At 45.5% G+C, this 18926-nt stretch overlaps 1 protein-coding gene across 1 annotated transcript in view; it reads right to left on the reverse strand.

Moving 5' to 3' along the window:
• The window catches only part of PLXND1 (plexin D1), a 383087-nt gene that overhangs the window by 117815 nt on the left and 246346 nt on the right, over positions 1-18926 (reverse strand). Inside the window, exons 17-19 of the mRNA XM_078661693.1 lie at positions 16905-16995; positions 15005-15280; positions 5120-5272 (exon numbers count right to left, since the gene is read on the reverse strand). Coding sequence (XP_078517819.1) covers positions 5120-5272; positions 15005-15280; positions 16905-16995 — 520 coding nt within the window. The remainder of the gene's footprint in view (positions 1-5119; positions 5273-15004; positions 15281-16904; positions 16996-18926) is intronic.

Genomic DNA, 18926 nt, shown 5'->3' on the forward strand with positions numbered 1-18926 from the left:
TTGGCCAAAACCACGGGATCAAGACCCGGCTTTTTGAGGAGGGGAATGACCATTGCCTGCTTCCAAGCTTGCGGGACCACCCCCTGGCTCAGAGAGAGATTCAGGAGGGGATTCGCCAACGGATTTACGGCTACCGCCATCTTCGCCAGAAATTTGGCCGGGCATGGGTCAAGCGGCGAACCCGATTTAAGATTGGCCATGAGTGTCAATGACGAAGGAGCTGAAATAGGCAGAAAGTCTGACAGGACTGGCCCTAGAGGGACCGATGGCACTGGTCCGTCCACAGAGCTAGGGGAGACTACAACCGACCTTGATGGAAAAGAGTCCTGAATCAGCTTTATTTTAGTAGTAAAAAAGTTGGCGAGATCAGAGACCCACGCCTCAGTAGGGGCGGTCTGGGTCGAATTCGACCGTGGGGCCATAAATTCCCTAACAATTGTAAAAATCTCCTTGCAGGAATTAGAGGCAGCCTCAATCCTCCTAGCAAAATAACCTTTCTTTTCCAGAAGGATATCCCGATGATAGGCCTTGACCATAGTTCTATAAGCGTGCTTGGCGGCGGAGTCATACTGCGCACGCCAAGCCCTTTCGGCCACCTTGCACTGCCTGGGAGAGGCCGAAAGCGTTTCAGTGAACCAAGGGGTGGAAACCCGTTTGGATGACAACCGAGGGGCCTTCGCAGGTGCCAGGTCGTTCAACCTATCCACAAGCCACGTCTGCAGAGACTCCAGATCCCTATCCAAATCCCCAATAAGGGGGCAAGGATGATCATAAGATGCCTGGACCAACATTTCTGGGGTCACCCAATGGAACTCTCTCGACGCTAGTCCCTGTTGTCTGAGGGCCATTCTCGAAGGCTTCTTTGTGCCCAGTACATTAAAGTTGATCAGCCGATGGTCTGTCCAGAGGACCGGTAGAAGTGCCGTCACCTCTATGGGGGACGTGGAGAAGACCTGATCTAAAGTATGACCTTTATCATGCGTTGGTTCAAAGACAAAGGGGACCAAGCCCAAAGGGGCCGTGATGTCAGATAGTTTGATCGCATCAGGGTCGAAACCCTCATCCATGTGGAAATTAAAATCCCCAGCCAAAATACAGTGATCAGATCTGAGGACCAGAGCTGACATTACCGACTGAAGCTCATCAAAAAAAGAGCCAGCGGGGCCGGGATGCCTGTAAACTAACAGCCCTTTGACCGATTGATGCGGCGCCAATGACAAGGAAAAAGCAAGGGATTCAGACCCTGTAATGGCCTCCGTCGGAATAATCGAGCAGACAACAGATTTATTCACTACGAGTGCCACCCCTCCGCCCCTCCCTTCCAATCTATCTTGCCTATAGACATTATATTCCGGAGGAATCGCTATGGCAATATCAGGATTAGATGCGGCTCCTAACCAAGTCTCTGTCAGCATCAGACACAGCGGCTTTTCAGTAGACAGGAGATCAAAGAGCTCCTGAGCGTGGCTGCGCACTGATCTAGTATTTAAAAGCAGGCAGAGATGCTTCTCACTGTCCGTCTCCCGGTTAGATAACGAAGGCGGGCTATAGTCTGGAGACCAGCCACAACCCGGACACCTCCTCTTACCCCTGTAATGGCCAGGAAACACCTTATAACACGCACACGATACCCTTTGGAGGGATCGCAGCTCCGCAGATGTATAGCGAACCATAGTGACACTAGGTGGAATTTAGTCACGTTGGGCCAGCCCCGCCCGCCGCTCCAGCCGCCTCCGGGACGCTGACGGGCGCAGACGGGCTGGACTTGCGTCACTACGGCGAAACGCTGCGCGCAAACGCTGCGCGTAGAATGGCTGCTTTATATGCAGGTCAGCGTGTCCTTGTGACATCTGGTCTGCTACCCCCAAATGGCCAGGCGTGGAAGAAGACTCGCCCAAGATGGCGGCCAAACCTAATGTGAAACCGGGACCCGCAAAGCGCGGTGAAAATACAATTATAGTGCAGGCGAGGGAGCGCAATACTGACTAAAAACAAGGTAAAAGAAAATAAAATCAACACAAATACCAAAACGGGGATTTTTAAAAACGCTACCACGTTTGTAAATAGCTCGCCCTGCAGCGCGCTAAGATGCTGGAATGTCGGGTCAGGCGTCCGAAGTGGGAACAAACAGAGTGGCTCGCCTAGAATGCCCCCTTATATGCAGGTCAGCGTGTCCTTGTGACAGCTGGTCTGCTACCCCCAAATGGCCAGGCGTGGAAGAAGACTCACCCAAGATGGCGGCCAAACCTAATGTGAAACCGGGACCCGCAAAGCGCGGTGAAAATACAATTATAGTGCAGGCGAGGGAGCGCAATGCTGACTAAAAACAAGGTAAAAGAAAATAAAATCAACACAAATACCAAAACGGGGATTTTTAAAAATGCTACTGCGTTTGTAAATAGCTCGCCCTGCAGCGCGCTAAGATGTTGGAATGTCGGGTCAGGCGTCCGAAGTGGGAACAAACAGAGTGGCCCGCCTAGAATGCCCCCTTATATGCAGGTCAGCGTGTCCTTGTGACAGCTGGTCTGCTACCCCCAAATGGCCAGGCGTGGAAGAAGACTCACCCAAGATGGCGGCCAAACCTAATGTGAAACAGGGACCCGCAAAGCGCGGTGAAAATACAATTATAGTGCAGGCGAGGAAGCGCAATGCTGACTAAAAACAAGGTAAAAGAAAATAAAATCAACACAAATACCAAAACGGGGATTTTTAAAAACGCTACCGCGTTTGTAAATAGCTCGCCCTGCAGCGCGCTAAGATGTTGGAATGTCGGGTCAGGCGTCCGAATTGGGACTCACATTTAAGGAATGGCTTTCCGTTCATTCCTACGGGCCTATATGCCCATAGGAATGAATGGTAAATTGCATGCGCAATTTGCCAGTACCAGTTGTTACTCGCAAATTGTGCATGCAATTTCAAGGGTGTCAAAAGGACACCTTGTTGCACCCCTGAAATTGTGCCGTGCACCCATGTTGCGCACACACATGACCCAAGGGCATGTGTGTGGAACCTGAAACTTTGAAAAATGCACTTGAGTGCATTTTTCAAAGTTTTTGCAAATTACCGACCAGGTTAATTGCTCTGTAATTTGCGGCCCCAAATAGCGAAATCGCTATTTCAAAGGGCTTCTTGCATTGCATTTAAGGAATTGCAAATTGCAATTCCTTAAATGCAATCACAATTTATGAAATCCCAAGATATTGCGATTACCTAAATTTCGTGTGCCCAACACTTTCATGCATCGCAAAAATAGCCTTTTGTGATCGCAGAAGGACGATTTTTGTAAATCGCACCGTTTGTGCTCGCAAAAACCTTTGATGCATGTGCCCCTAGATTTTTCCCTGCTGTGTTCTTCTGGGCATGTGAACTCATGCTTCAAAAACTAAAATACCACAGAGGAAACCATTTCTAACTGGTCAACTTGAAGTCCAATAGCACTACAATCCTTGGGTACTAGATATTGTGTGTTCATGGCACCTAAAAGGAAGTAGTCTGACGTATGCGGAAGTTGACATTTTACAATGGGTTTGGAAAGGTCTGGTGGCAGATGGAGTCCTATGCCACACATCCTTATGTGGCCTGCGGCTGACACTATCTACCCCCAGCCCTGCCGGCCTTTCACAGGCAGAGCACCAGGTCTTGAAATCCCCCTGCCCCTCCACCCCACAAGCCCGTCCACCTCTGCCTCCCTGCTGGGCCATCATGTGTGGGCCCCCGAGCCTGGGCCGGTGTTGTCTGCATGTGCAGTCATAACTTTTTCTGTAAATCAAAACAGCCGGCGCGCAGCCCCCTCTGCCCCCTGTCAGCACTCAGCATCCAGCCGCGAGTAACCGAGCCCTGCTTGGCCTGGGGTTTCCGGGTGACCCCAGATGACCCCTGATAAGTACCCACTTCCTTCACGAGCTCGTGCTAGGCTGTCAGCTCATTCTGCCCCTGGAAGTCGGGTCACCAGAGGACTCCAGGCCAGTGGGGAAATACCACGATCCAAAGAGCATTATGGGAAGTGTAGTCTTTGTTTACTTTACTGGAACCAATTGGATTAAAGGACCAGGCCACAGGCGTTTGCAAAAGGAAAGCCCATCAATGGTACACAGTGCACCTAACAGAGGTTAACATGCAATAAATATAACTGTTCCTATTGTGAAGCGCTCAGACACCTTCGGGTAAAGTCCGCGCTATATAAAAAAAGCATTAAAAAAATATACAATTAACTGAACAGGGATTAGAGGAGAAAGAGGAGAGGAACATATATGAGTAGGGATTAAGAAGGGATGGGGTGCTTAGATAAAGGAGTGGAGCAGAACAGCAAAGAGATGGCTCTCCCAAATCTCAGTTTTTAAATATTTTTTTCGGTTAGGTAGAAACAGATTACAGTTTATGTGCTTTATAGGTACATGGTCAGTGGTGTCCTAAAAATCAGGTACTGATTTGTGCCTGTGTTTTAACCCACTAAACTAAATCAATCACTTGTGCTACTGGCGGCCTACCAGGAGCACAAGTGATTGCTTTAGTCTAGTGGTTTAAAACTCAGGCCCATATCAGTACCAGATTTTTAGGACACTATTAACTATGTAGTTAATCCCCATTTACATTAAATATAAAAAAAGTCATTGTATGTGGCTAACTCAAAATCTGGCATAGGTACGACCCTCCTGGACCTACAGTGGACAGCATTAATTTCCCTCAAAAAATGTGTTTTAAGTACAGATCAGGGTTGGACTGGACAAAAAATAGTCCTTGTACCAAAATAAATGTGGCCGCCATTAGTAAACAAGTTAGTTAAAAAAGCTGCCCACATTTGCAGATCAGGCCATTTGATCAGACATGCTAGGTAGGTATTTTGCAAGGTATGGGAGACTGCATGTATTTCTGTTTGCTGCAAACAATGTTGTGGTATTATTGAGGAAATCAACAGTAAAAACAGCTCTTCTGGCCTTAAAACCGGCCCACAAACTGCTACAAATCTGGTCCACACACTGATCTGTCAGATCATCCCATCTAGCATTGTCTAATTGCCCTGTAGGCCAGTTCGACCCGGGTGCTGGTAGTCCCTACTCACTTCGACCTCTGGTCCCCAGGGACATAGAGTCGTATGGCCAACACACCGGCTAGCTCTTACCGTCACAGGCAGGTGCCGGTCCGAGGAGGTCAGTGAATCATTGACGCTGCAGTGGATGACTTTGTCCACGATGATGAAATTCATTTCGCAGGATATGAGTCCGATCTTCACCCGGTACTCATCCAACCTCAAGCCCAAGTTATCCGGCTCTTTCTGAAAACAGCAAAAAAACAGAGTCAAGGCGCTGAACCGGAGAGTGCTCACCAGGGACAATACAAAGGGTACCCAAGAAAAAAAACACCAAAAAAAAGTACTCCCCGCTATTGACCAATAAATTCTTAGTGCTGGAGACTGCGGAGCACGCTCTTATATTTATGTCAGAATTCTTAGTGGAATTGATATTTGTGATTTGGGGTATTGTTGTTTACATCATATGTATGGTCTGAAAATTGCACAGTGTGGCCACACCAATACCACCTGAGGGACCTCCACTGGTTGTTCTTCCAAGTCCACGTGACCTTGAAAACCCGTTGTATCAACCACATTACAGCAAGAATCAGCAACCCAGCTTTCCTAGCTAAATAACTAGCTACCTGTGGCAGCCAACACAACAGAACAGAGAGAGAATAGCATTGGCAAGCATGGTAAAGAGAAATGTCATAGGCGACACACTATGGGGCATATTATCAAGGACGGGTGATACATTATCGCCACTTTTATCGGCAGGAAACTGCCGATAAAACGGCTATAATGGGCTTGATAATATGCTCTATAGAATTCCTATCGAAGCCCATGTTAGATGTGAAGACATCTAACCTGGGCTTTGATAGGAATTCTATAGAGCATATTATCAAGCCCATTATCGCCGTTTTATCGGCAGTTTCCTGCCGATAAAAGCGGCGATAATGTAACGTCCGTCCTTGATAATATGCACCTATATCTCTTTGCACAGCATGCACCGGGAATAACATCCCTCCACACAACAGGCTTTCACCCTCACTCCTGCAGTTTGGACAGGAGCAAGAAACCTTCTCTTGAGAGAACACTTCAGTATTTAAGCTTTTAGGTCTTGGTCATCGGAGGATTTTACACTTTGACAGCTCTGGGTCAGCCCAATCCAACCAATGGCCTTTTTTGGGGCACTCTTCATCACCCATTGCTTTGAGACAACATCAATCACATCATGGATCAGGCCAGAGTGTATTTAGGTATCACCTTACGCTATTGGCTGCTGTACGCTCTGCCTTCCAGGAAGTGCTTCCATTGGAATGTGTAGGGAATCTGTCTTTTTTGTGTGGTCAGCTTGGACTTATCATCTTTTGCTGGACCCTTTATTTTAGCTGGCTTCGGAACTCTGTGTACTTTATCCTTGCTAATCAGTGGCAAAGTGCCTGTTCTCCTCCTTGAAACATGACTGAATTAGCATATTCCTAATTGGTATATTTAGCTTACCTCTTAGTCCCTAGTATATGGTACAAGGTGTACATAGGGCCTGTAAGTTAAATTCCACTGCTGGACCGCTGCACCTATTGTGCCATCCACTACAATGGCGATGTAAACATTACTTTAGGCCTGCCACTACAGCCTGAGTCTAGCAGTGTAAAAACTGCAATTCGACTTGTCAAAATAAACCCTTTTGAGAGGTCGTAACCTCCCTTATAAATATTAATAACTCACCCCTATGTAACCCATGTATCTGACAAGACAGTGTGTGTGGTATTTAAAAGTAGGACATGGAGAAATGCAATGTTAACTTGTCCTGTCACTGACCAACACCCAAACGTTGCTTTCACTGTGGGAGGCCTATGTAGGAAACCAAAGTGCAGATTACAATTCTAATACTCTGTCTCGGGAATGGGATTAGTTAAAAAATAATGAAGTAACTATTTTTAATAGTTATTTAAAATCAAGTTCAATAGTGAAGTTGGATTTTTAATAAATATTAAAGAAAAGTAACTTTTAGAAAGTTATCCATCTTCAAGCTCTCAGTCAGTAATGAGCATTGAATAGGTGTGAAATGCCTCACATGACAAAACATTAGGCTGACTTGAATGGAGAGAGATGACTCATCTGAACCTCACAGAATATGCAGGGTGGAGGCTGTGGGCATCATTTTAAGACATTACAGTGTCAATTCCTACTTGACAGGTCTGATGGGTTTTACATATAACACCTGGGCCACACTCAAAAAGAAGGGAACAGGATGGGAAGACAATGCTTGCGTATTCACTGTCTAGTTGCTGAAGAACCCTACTTTTGTCCTGCCAAACATTTGTCTCTGGGTATTACATATAACTCTTATGGTGCAGTTGACAGGAAGGGAACATGATGCCAAGACATTTCTTGTTGATCAACTGTCTGGGTGCTGAAGAACCCTGCCATAGTCCTACCAAACTCTATCTTTAGGTTAATTGTGGGTTCAGTGGCTGCTTCGAATGTGATTTTAGTGTTAAATGAGAGAGGACACTAAGATTAGCATAGTACACTCCCCAACACCCCCCACCCTTAAGAGCACAAGGTTAGTGTGTCCAAAGACTTTCTCCATCTTGAAAATGCGGCAAGTGGGCAGGGTTGGACCCAGGAACTTTTATCCTATTGGTTAGACCGGGCCAAGGAGTCATTCCCACCCACTAGCTAGTGCCAGGCATAAATGTGTCACCCCCTGGCAGCCACTTCAGAACACTGCTAGATGCGAGGAAGAACAGAAAAGGACTGTGACGTAAGAGCAGCCCTAAAGGACTGGACCTGGTCTATCTTGTACCCACAACAAAGAAGTGGACTCAAAGGTTAATAAGGCTGACCTTTTGTTCAAGCTACAGGGATATAACAAGCTACAAGTGGCCTTACCTACAACTGCCCAGCTGAGCACTGGCAACTGCACCTGGAGTGGACCCTGTTGTTGGGCTCTGCCTGACCCTCCTGTGAGGTCCTGGGGGCTTTAATGTGTACTCCCTTGGTGGGTTGGGACTTAAATGACTAAATCTGAAGGTAATCAAGGATGAACCTGGTTGGTTCTAATCCGTGGACCATCACAGACAGCCTCAAATTAACCTATGTCCCGGTCTACAGTGACCATTGGCTATCATTGACACTTTGTGCTTTTGGCACTATTTCTACTTAAAAGTTTAAAAATTCATATCTCCGGTCCCGCTTGTTGATTTTTATTTTTATTTTAGTGTCATTCTGTCTATTACATTTTACTCTGTCTTTCTAATTCAGTTTGAGATGTTTATTGTTTTGTATTCTACATTTATTACTGCTTTGATAATGCATAAATACTTTACACTTTACTCCAGGATAAGCTTGTCTGCTCTGTGCGATATCTAGGTGGTGGTTGAGCTCAGATTTTTTGGGTGACATTAGTGGTTCACCCTGTCAAGGGTTGTGATTGTTTGCAGTCGCCCTCACCAAATAATAATCTAACAGGATGCTTGAGGGACTATTTTACATATGAAAAGTACACTCAATCATCATACTTTTTGGCACATTCAATTCTTTGTTTCAACCATAAATTGTGTACAAAAATCAATCATTAGGTCTCGCCTGTCGATGCGCATGCGCATCGAGCAAGCGAGACTATAGGGGCTCATCTACTCTTTATCTAACTTGCAAGGAATCGTGGCGATTCCTTGCAGTGCCCGTGACTTTTAAGCTCAATGCGCATGTGCATTGAGCTTAAAAGCGCGTGCACAGCCGCCCGCATTCCTCCGACACCTTTGAAGTGAAGCTTAGCTTCACTTCAAAGGCCCGGCTTCTTCACACCCACATGCCGCTCTGCCCCGCTCCGCCCCCTCCCCTGAGTCATCCTGCCTGCCCCTTCCCGCCGTGTCGCATTTCTCCTCCCCCCTCCCCTCTCCCCTCTCTTCCCTCCGTCTTGTTTTCTTTGATGCTGGTATTTCCATATCTGGCAGCTTCCTGCCCTCACCCCACGCACGCTGTTTATTTATTTATATTTAATATGCAGGAGATCTCAGTTTATTTAATTTATAATTAATGATGCCGCCCACGCTGAGGCTCGAACCCTGTTCTCCTTCTCCAAAGTCGGCATCGTTATATGTTGAGCCACCTCTTCGCACCGTTTGTTTGTGCTGACTTTCTTGCTCTGCCGCTGCTGGCAGCGGCATTGCGCTTGGAGGGAACATGTAATTGACCCGTCTCGCTTCTTTTCATTTGAATTTTTTTTACATTGTCTCCTTCCTTCCGCCCCTCGCAGTTTGTTTTCCTTGCACCGTCCCTTCTTACAGTCCCTTTAACCATTTTGGTGTTGCTCAGCCCCAACTAGCATGTTATTGTCAAGCCTCCAAATATGCAGCACAAACACGACGTACAAAGAGATTAACGTGTTGCCTGGAGCACATTTCGGGAATAACATTAAATGAAAGCCCAAACCCGCTTTACCGCAACTTGCTTTCACTTGTTGTCTTTGTTTCCAGTGCTATTTTAGAGCTTTGTGCAAACTACACTCTCGTTATTTTGCTGGTAATAACTTTGAGGGAATAGCGTATTTTTGTTTTTTAAATAGCTGGCAGCTTCCTGCCCTCACCCCACGCACGCTGTTTATTTATTTATATTTAATATGCAGGAGATCTCAGTTTATTTAATTTATAATTAATGATGCCGCCCACGCTGAGGCTCGAACCCTGTTCTCCTTCTCCAAAGTCGGCATCGTTATATGTTGAGCCACCTCTTCGCACCGTTTGTTTGTGCTGACTTTCTTGCTCTGCCGCTGCTGGCAGCGGCATTGCGCTTGGAGGGAACATGTAATTGACCCGTCTCGCTTCTTTTCATTTGAATTTTTTTTACATTGTCTCCTTCTTTCCGCCCCTCGCAGTTTGTTTTCCTTGCACCGTCCCTTCTTACAGTCCCTTTAACCATTTTGGTGTTGCTCAGCCCCAACTAGCATGTTATTGTCAAGCCTCCAAATATGCAGCACAAACACGACGTACAAAGAGATTAACGTGTTGCCTGGAGCACATTTCGGGAATAACATTAAATGAAAGCCCAAACCCGCTTTACCGCAACTTGCTTTCACTTGTTGTCTTTGTTTCCAGTGCTATTTTAGAGCTTTGTGCAAACTACACTCTCGTTATTTTGCTGGTAATAACTTTGAGGGAATAGCGTATTTTTGTTTTTTAAATAGCATGCACGAAAACAGTATAATTTCAATTTGCACCACTTATTTCCCATGTTTGTGTCAATGTAAAAATCGACCCTGCACACCCAGCACCAGGGCCGTGTGCCTCAATGATGCAGTACACGCACCAGTAACTGAAATATGACGAAAGACTGAAAGGAGTAGCTACAAGCTGTGCTCTAGTTCTGCTCTCCAAAAAATCAGCAAAGAAACAAGCAATTAAGAACATTCCTGTCGATGCGCATGCGCATCGAGCAAGCGAGACTATAGGGGCTCATCTACTCTTTATCTAACTTGCAAGGAATCGTGGCGATTCCTTGCAGTGCCCGTGACTTTTAAGCTCAATGCGCATGTGCATTGAGCTTAAAAGCGCGTGCACAGCCGCCCGCATTCCTCCGACACCTTTGAAGTGAAGCTTAGCTTCACTTCAAAGGCCCGGCTTCTTCACACCCACATGCCGCTCTGCCCCGCTCCGCCCCCTCCCCTGAGTCATCCTGCCTGCCCCTTCCCGCCGTGTCGCATTTCTCCTCCCCCCTCCCCTCTCCCCTCTCTTCCCTCCGTCTTGTTTTCTTTGATGCTGGTATTTCCATATCTGGCAGCTTCCTGCCCTCACCCCACGCACGCTGTTTATTTATTTATATTTAATATGCAGGAGATCTCAGTTTATTTAATTTATAATTAATGATGCCGCCCACGCTGAGGCTCGAACCCTGTTCTCCTTCTCCAAAGTCGGCATCGTTATATGTTGAGCCACCTCTTCGCACCGTTTGTTTGTGCTGACTTTCTTGCTCTGCCGCTGCTGGCAGCGGCATTGCGCTTGGAGGGAACATGTAATTGACCCGTCTCGCTTCTTTTCATTTGAATTTTTTTTACATTGTCTCCTTCCTTCCGCCCCTCGCAGTTTGTTTTCCTTGCACCGTCCCTTCTTACAGTCCCTTTAACCATTTTGGTGTTGCTCAGCCCCAACTAGCATGTTATTGTCAAGCCTCCAAATATGCAGCACAAACACGACGTACAAAGAGATTAACGTGTTGCCTGGAGCACATTTCGGGAATAACATTAAATGAAAGCCCAAACCCGCTTTACCGCAACTTGCTTTCACTTGTTGTCTTTGTTTCCAGTGCTATTTTAGAGCTTTGTGCAAACTACACTCTCGTTATTTTGCTGGTAATAACTTTGAGGGAATAGCGTATTTTTGTTTTTTAAATAGCTGGCAGCTTCCTGCCCTCACCCCACGCACGCTGTTTATTTATTTATATTTAATATGCAGGAGATCTCAGTTTATTTAATTTATAATTAATGATGCCGCCCACGCTGAGGCTCGAACCCTGTTCTCCTTCTCCAAAGTCGGCATCGTTATATGTTGAGCCACCTCTTCGCACCGTTTGTTTGTGCTGACTTTCTTGCTCTGCCGCTGCTGGCAGCGGCATTGCGCTTGGAGGGAACATGTAATTGACCCGTCTCGCTTCTTTTCATTTGAATTTTTTTTACATTGTCTCCTTCTTTCCGCCCCTCGCAGTTTGTTTTCCTTGCACCGTCCCTTCTTACAGTCCCTTTAACCATTTTGGTGTTGCTCAGCCCCAACTAGCATGTTATTGTCAAGCCTCCAAATATGCAGCACAAACACGACGTACAAAGAGATTAACGTGTTGCCTGGAGCACATTTCGGGAATAACATTAAATGAAAGCCCAAACCCGCTTTACCGCAACTTGCTTTCACTTGTTGTCTTTGTTTCCAGTGCTATTTTAGAGCTTTGTGCAAACTACACTCTCGTTATTTTGCTGGTAATAACTTTGAGGGAATAGCGTATTTTTGTTTTTTAAATAGCATGCACGAAAACAGTATAATTTCAATTTGCACCACTTATTTCCCATGTTTGTGTCAATGTAAAAATCGACCCTGCACACCCAGCACCAGGGCCGTGTGCCTCAATGATGCAGTACACGCACCAGTAACTGAAATATGACGAAAGACTGAAAGGAGTAGCTACAAGCTGTGCTCTAGTTCTGCTCTCCAAAAAATCAGCAAAGAAACAAGCAATTAAGAACATTTCATTGAAGAAACCATTGAGCAGGAAACAGAAGGAAATCCTACAGAAAGAATCCTAGAGAAAGAAGCTTGAGGTATGTAAACACTTTTATTATGCAAAGGACGTCAATTTCAGGATGCTCAGATGCTCTCATTGGAGTGAAGCGATGGCTTACGTTGAATGAAGAAGCAGCTCTGAGCACTTCAAGAACAGCTGTAGTTTACCACAAGGCACAGAGGCTCTGGCAAGCTTGCATAATGTGGCGGTAGTCCACATCTCGTCATCTAGTGCCCCTCCCTCTGACCACATTATAACACGTTTGTGCCGAGTTGGCTCTATGGTTTATGCAGGAATGAAAAGAAACAAGTAAAATGCATCAGAGATGAGAAAATAAAAAACAGCGAATCTTTCGTACTAAAAAGATGTATGTGAAATAGTTACGAATCTGTTAAAATATGAGCGACAATCCTCAAGTCATCCACAACTTACACTGGTGCTGTTCACTGAAGGGTTCACACTCTGCTTATTCAATTGTTGGCCTCTTGCTGAGATGGTGAATAAAAAGCTATTTAGTGTTCATTTGTATTAGAGCATGAATTACAAGATCAGCGAGTAGTAGTGAGACCACCCAACAATTCTCCATCAGTTGGCAAGTAAGGGGCCATTCTAAAATGGCAACACCCAGATCCTGGACTGCCTAACTCTCGGCCCACCCATAGTATAGTCTGGTAAAGATGATGCTCACGAGTGCCTGTGCAGCAACAAAAAATATCAAAAATGCATAATCTCGCCGGCGCTGAACTATGGATCGATAATTATTTGTCAAATACATTTTTAAAACATAAATGTTCCTCTAAGGCACATGGCAGATGCTATCTGTAGCCTTGAAAGTCCATAGGCCCTGAGAAGTGAAAGGTGATTGGTGAGGGCAAGTTGTGCTAAGACATACTCCTAAGCTTGTGTGCTCACCCTCACCCTCAAACCTTCACCCTCAACCCCTCACTCACCCTCACTCTCACTCACCCTCACTCAGCCTCAACTACTCTCACTCACCCTCAACCCCTCACCCTAACTCACCCTCACCCTCACTCACCCTCAACACCTCACTCACCCTCACCCTCACTCACCCTCACCCTCACTCACCCTCAACACCTCACCCTCAACCTCAACCCCTCACCCTCACTCACCCTCACTCTCACTCACCCTCAACCCCTCACCCTCACTCACCCTCACTCACCCTCACTCTCACTCACCCTCAACCCCTCACCCTCACTCACCCTCAACCCCTCACCCTCACTCACCCTCACCCACTCTCACCCTCACCCTCACTCATCCTCAACCCCTCACCCTCACACAGTGCAATAGGTCTCAGACCATTTCAGTTAGAGCTTTAAGAAATGTTTATGGCTTTTTTTATTTGTAATTCTTTAGCATTGGCTACAGGAAACAAAAATGCTAAACATTTACAAAAAAAACCCATAAACAATTCTAAAAGCACTAACTCTAATGGTGCGAGACCTATTGCATTTCCAATGCTTGTTTTTGTTTTGTTATTCATGTGCATTGTCACAGACATTGGTTCACTTTACTGCAAAACAAGTACATTACTAGGGATGTTATGCTGATCTCATAGTTTCATCAGAGGAACAGTTGTAAGGTGTCCCTAGAAACCTGATTCAGTCTCCAGGGTGCTGATAAGATTTAGACTGTTCCACAGCTTCCCAACTCTGCTGCAGGGCCCCTGATAAACTAAAAAATGTGTGTCCCCTGCAGCTTTAACAAAATCAAAAGGTCTGGGTTATAAAGGATATTAAAAACTGAACGATCGTCAGTGGAACTTACGTGACTCAAGCCTTGAGTGCAGGTTAATGGCACATGTGTTACTAAAGTACTGAGTGAGGGCCAATAACATGTTTACCAGTCGTGGCCGGTGCAGGTAAGAGCGGAGGGGTGGGGCACGGACGGGGCAGGAAGTCGACAGATGACAGACTAGGGAAAATAAAATAAATAAATAAAACCACTTACCTTGCGCTCGCAAGCTAAGTGGTTTTATTATTATTATTTTTTTCCCCTATTATGTCATCTGTCGACTTCTCCCTGCCCCGCCCCGCCGCACTTACCTGCACCGGCTGCGACTGATGTCTACACCTAAAGGTGTGAGCGATGGTTCCTGATACTTTACAGTTGTAACGGAAAGTGGTGTCCTTTCATACACTTGCATGTGTGACTAAAGCTATCAGTAAAGGCTTCTGAAACACTCAGACACTCTTAGATATGTGACTGAAGTCCTGGATGCAGATGCATGACATTTACATGTGTGCCAAGAGTGTGATTTAAGACACATGTGTGACTGAAGCCGTTAGCGAGATCAAAGATAAACTTAAATGTGTGACTGAAGTTTTGAGTGAATGTTGAAGTATCAACAACAGAAACAGTGTGCTACCACAATAGCGAAGTGAAAATAGTAACAACTAAATATTAACACAGTAAATGAATGTGGGTAAGGATAGATTTACTATTCTCAACTCCACATCTATGTACCTTGAAGGTATATAAATCAGTAAGGTACACATTTGGAGTTAAGTAAAGCAAACTTATTCTTACCTATAGAAACCTACCTTCACAATATTTTGATCCTCAATATTCTGCTAACACAATATTCTGCCAGTGCAATATTCTGGAGTCAATATTAAGGTGGAATACCCTCTAAGACTCATGTGTGAGGGTCATTGATACACTTACTTGTGTGAAGCAAGAAATGGGTGTCACTCACACACTTACATGTATAACAAGTGTCAGTGGCTCTCCTACGTGGTGTTTGATCCACTTCTCCTTTTTGGCGGTGTAGATCTGTGGGTCCGGGTGGTAGTCCATGCGGAACCGACTGCTGTTGGCCTGTCCTGCCGGGTACATGTACGCTTCAGCCTTGGGCTTCTCATCCTGGTACAGGACTCCGTTCATGTAGAAGTCCACCAGGGCCGGCTGGTCCCCAGAGGTACTGCTTGAAGCCGTTGGTGATGGGCAGGTGATCGCAGAAGGACTGACCACCACACAACTCTGGGAGAAGAAGTGACTGTTTTAGGAAGACAATGTGAACTAGCAGATACCAATCACGCACAACAAAACCGACTGGAGGATTGAGATGCTGTTCATGGGATTCAGGAGTCTCTGAAGTTCACTACTAATGGAAAAGGCAGCCGGGTTTTCAGGAGGATTGCACTGCCCAGTCCAGTCACTATTCTTCTGGAATATTGCCCACCTCAAATGGCCAGCTGCCACATGACCATAAATTAAAACATTCATACAAGGGGCATGAGAGGCAACATGTATATACAGTAGATGAAAAGGTGTGAGTTAATGAAGAAACGAGTCCACTTTGTTGTTTGCAGCCTTGGTGTGTCATTTTTCTAAAAATGCTGGATTTTTCATGGATGCACAGTCAACGCGTTTCGCCCAAACATGAATCTGAAACTTCCACTGTTACCATGCTTTGCACCAATGACAGGCAAGGTGTGTCTGATGACTGATGTACCACACCTATATGGCACACACTCAAGGAGGGCTCTTGGCTGCTGCTGAAACAAGACTATTGCCAGTCCCTTCATTTTGTCACATATATATAATTATTGGGTAGCATTTAAGCACCCCACCCACTTACTGCCCACCAAAGGCACTAATTCTGCTCTGTGTTTGACCATGGTTATTTTATTCTTGGAGTCTAACTGACATAAAAAGATAAAATCTATGATTCACAAAATCACTGAAAGTATGCTAGGAAAGGAATTTATCAAAGAATATTATTACCCCAGAATGTTGTAATATTTCACAGGAATAAATCTCTCAGAGGCAGGGAGTGGAGTTTACAGGGTGGGAATGTGATAGATAACTGGGAAGTCCCCCCAACTCACCAGCTTGAAGGTATTCAAAACCTTAAAACAGGCAGAGGTTTACTACCAGAATGGAAATGGGGAGGGAACCCCTGGTGGTGGAAAAATGTGAGTGGAAGTTTCACAAGGGAAATTAGTTTCACAAGGGAAGCCATTGAATTTTCCACTGCCATGTCTTGGCTAGATGGGCCAGCGATAGGGAGAATGGTGCATAAAAGGATAGCTACAGAGAAATCTAGAGAGGCAGGTAGCGGGAAAGGGCGAACAGCACATGGTGGTTTTGGACATAGACACTGAGGCGCTTGCCTTTGTTTCACCAACAAACACTGTGTTGCCCTCAAATGTTTCCTTCCTTCCATTATTTGATTTTCTTTTCACTTTACCCTTATTGTTCCTCTTGGGGTCATAGATGCAGGGATAGATGAGATAGGAAGATAGGTGGATGTGGACAGGCAAGCAAACAGGTATCTGAGAGGTGCGTATACAGATGGAAAAACCGACAGGCAGTCTAAGAGATAGATAGACAGACAGGCGGATGGACGGACAGATATATAGATAGATAGATAGATGGAAGGATGGCTGAATAAATGATTGATATAGAGATGGATAGATGGGCCTGTGACTAGCATGAAAGGTGAACAGATAGACAGACAAACAATCACAGACCTCTCTGATAACTCTGAACTCTTGAGAAATGTTCTGGTTCCCCCCTCTTTGGACTTGTTGTCTCATTGCATTGCTCTCTGTGTTAACCGCCCTCTCCCCACCCCCAGGTGCAAACAAACAAAACTTACCGTCCATTCCTTGCCCACGCCGTGAACCACCATGAACATATTTTGTATCATGTCAAATCCGGCCCCTTCCAGAGTGATGAGTCGCCCGCCACTAGGAACAAGAGAAGCATGTCACAATAGAGCTGCAGATTCTGCACCAATCAGCACCTGAGGATCTCAAGATGGCTCTTTTTGTCTGGACACACCCATACCTCTCAAATGTAGCTACTTTGCATCTTATATTCAAAGATGGGCAGAGCAGCCATGAGCCTTGGGTACTGAAATTATCGAGTCATGCAAAAGCACCATGCATGTTCAGTAATATACCCTTGAGCGTTCAGTCACACTGACAATGATTGGCTGTAAATTCACTAACACCTTTAACAAAGAAGATTATAACAATTATAACAATGGCATCCACTATACTATAACATTATGAACATATTATTTTCCAACCCATATTTCCCCTCTTTTCCCACTTCACACCAGTCTCTTTAATTCAGGACCCTTTTTTCTTTCATTATTATCTTAAGTACAGGTGAAGATGTTTCACAGAGCTTTAAATAGTCTGTACAACTATTGCTTGACATCATATGGACGTAGTCAAACGACCTTGAGGAACACAGATCAACTCATAAGTTACCTCTGGTTCACAATGCCTGGGATAAACCCTGAAAAGTCTTTCCTGGCCTTTGATGTCAATCCAGAAAAAGTGTCTGTTGCCTACAAGATGTGGTGGGCTGGATGGGCAGTCAAAGTGCCTGGAACAGGGACAGTGGATGTCATGTCCCATCTGGGGGGCCACAGGGCATACAGGAGCCAATGGGCTACATCCATGGCAGTTGTGGTCATTAGCTCTAGAAAGCCCTCTTGGGTGCTGCCATGCGCTATATAAATGGATATAACCTAACATATAACATTTGCCTCTGGTGTCCTAGTATGGCTCTGCAAACTGAGACAAGTACACCCTTTCTGCACTTGACTCTGAGGGTACCGAGGGCGAGCCGTCAAAGGTTTCTCAGGGAGGTATTACAGGAAGCAGGAGCTAAGAACTCAAAAGTCAAACAGACTCAATAGCATGTTTCCCAGCCTGGTGTTTATCTTTAGTTAAAAAGAAATAAATGCAATCTTACAACTAAACAAAATACTACACTCTTCAAATATGGTTTAATTAAAAGGTTACAACCTCACCTATGAGCACTAGTGAAGAGCTTTTACCCTTTATGGTGCCCTTTTCTGCTCACTCTCTCTGGGAAGTTCCCAATGTCTAGAGTAAATTAGGCAAAGATACAGGTCTAGTCATTGATTAGGCACAGCCAGCTGCAGATCACTCTCAAGTACACTGAATGCATAGATCCTGGGTGAATTCACACGTATTTTTGCCCAGAAAGTTTGGACTGACATAGGTAGGCTAGAGTTCTAGCAGGAGGGTTTACTTTTGTGCGAATCAGAGACATTCTCTCAGTCAGTGTAAACTCATTCCTGTGTTACCACCTAAAGAGCGTTGTGAAACAGTGGTGCTGTCTAGTGCGGCCAGTGCCTTCTCACCTCTGGGTTTCAATATGGGAAAAGTAGGGATCGCGAACCCTGAGTCATGGCGCGGAACAACGAATCAGGCCTGATCATCTTCAGCAGGTGCGACTCCCCGACCAATGCAGGCAGGAGCTCGTCTTTGGCACTTACAGCCTCTGGCCTGATGCAGTGCCTTCTCCTAGGGTTTTCCTCCAGAACCCTGTCCTGAAGGGCAAGCACTCTATTTCCCCCTCTTAATAAGGCAGGCTTCAAGGGTCTAGGCAGACTCTCGGCTTCTTCAGAATGTTGCAGACTTCAGGCAATGTCCCTTCACCTCTATTCAGACACATGCCGTAGTCACAAAGCGTCCTTTCAAGTACTCTCCAGAGCACTCGGTTCCTTGGTCAAGAAGAACGTGGACCTAGAACCAAGTTGGGCAGTTTGTATCCCACATTTATAGTCATTTTTCAGACAGATGATGTGGCTCCACAGTGCAAGTTTTCCTAAGCATTTGCACTAGTTCTCTTTCAA

The sequence above is a fragment of the Lissotriton helveticus genome, chromosome 9 (genome assembly GCF_964261635.1).
Source record: "Lissotriton helveticus chromosome 9, aLisHel1.1, whole genome shotgun sequence".
Classification (NCBI taxonomy): Eukaryota; Metazoa; Chordata; class Amphibia; order Caudata; family Salamandridae; genus Lissotriton; species Lissotriton helveticus.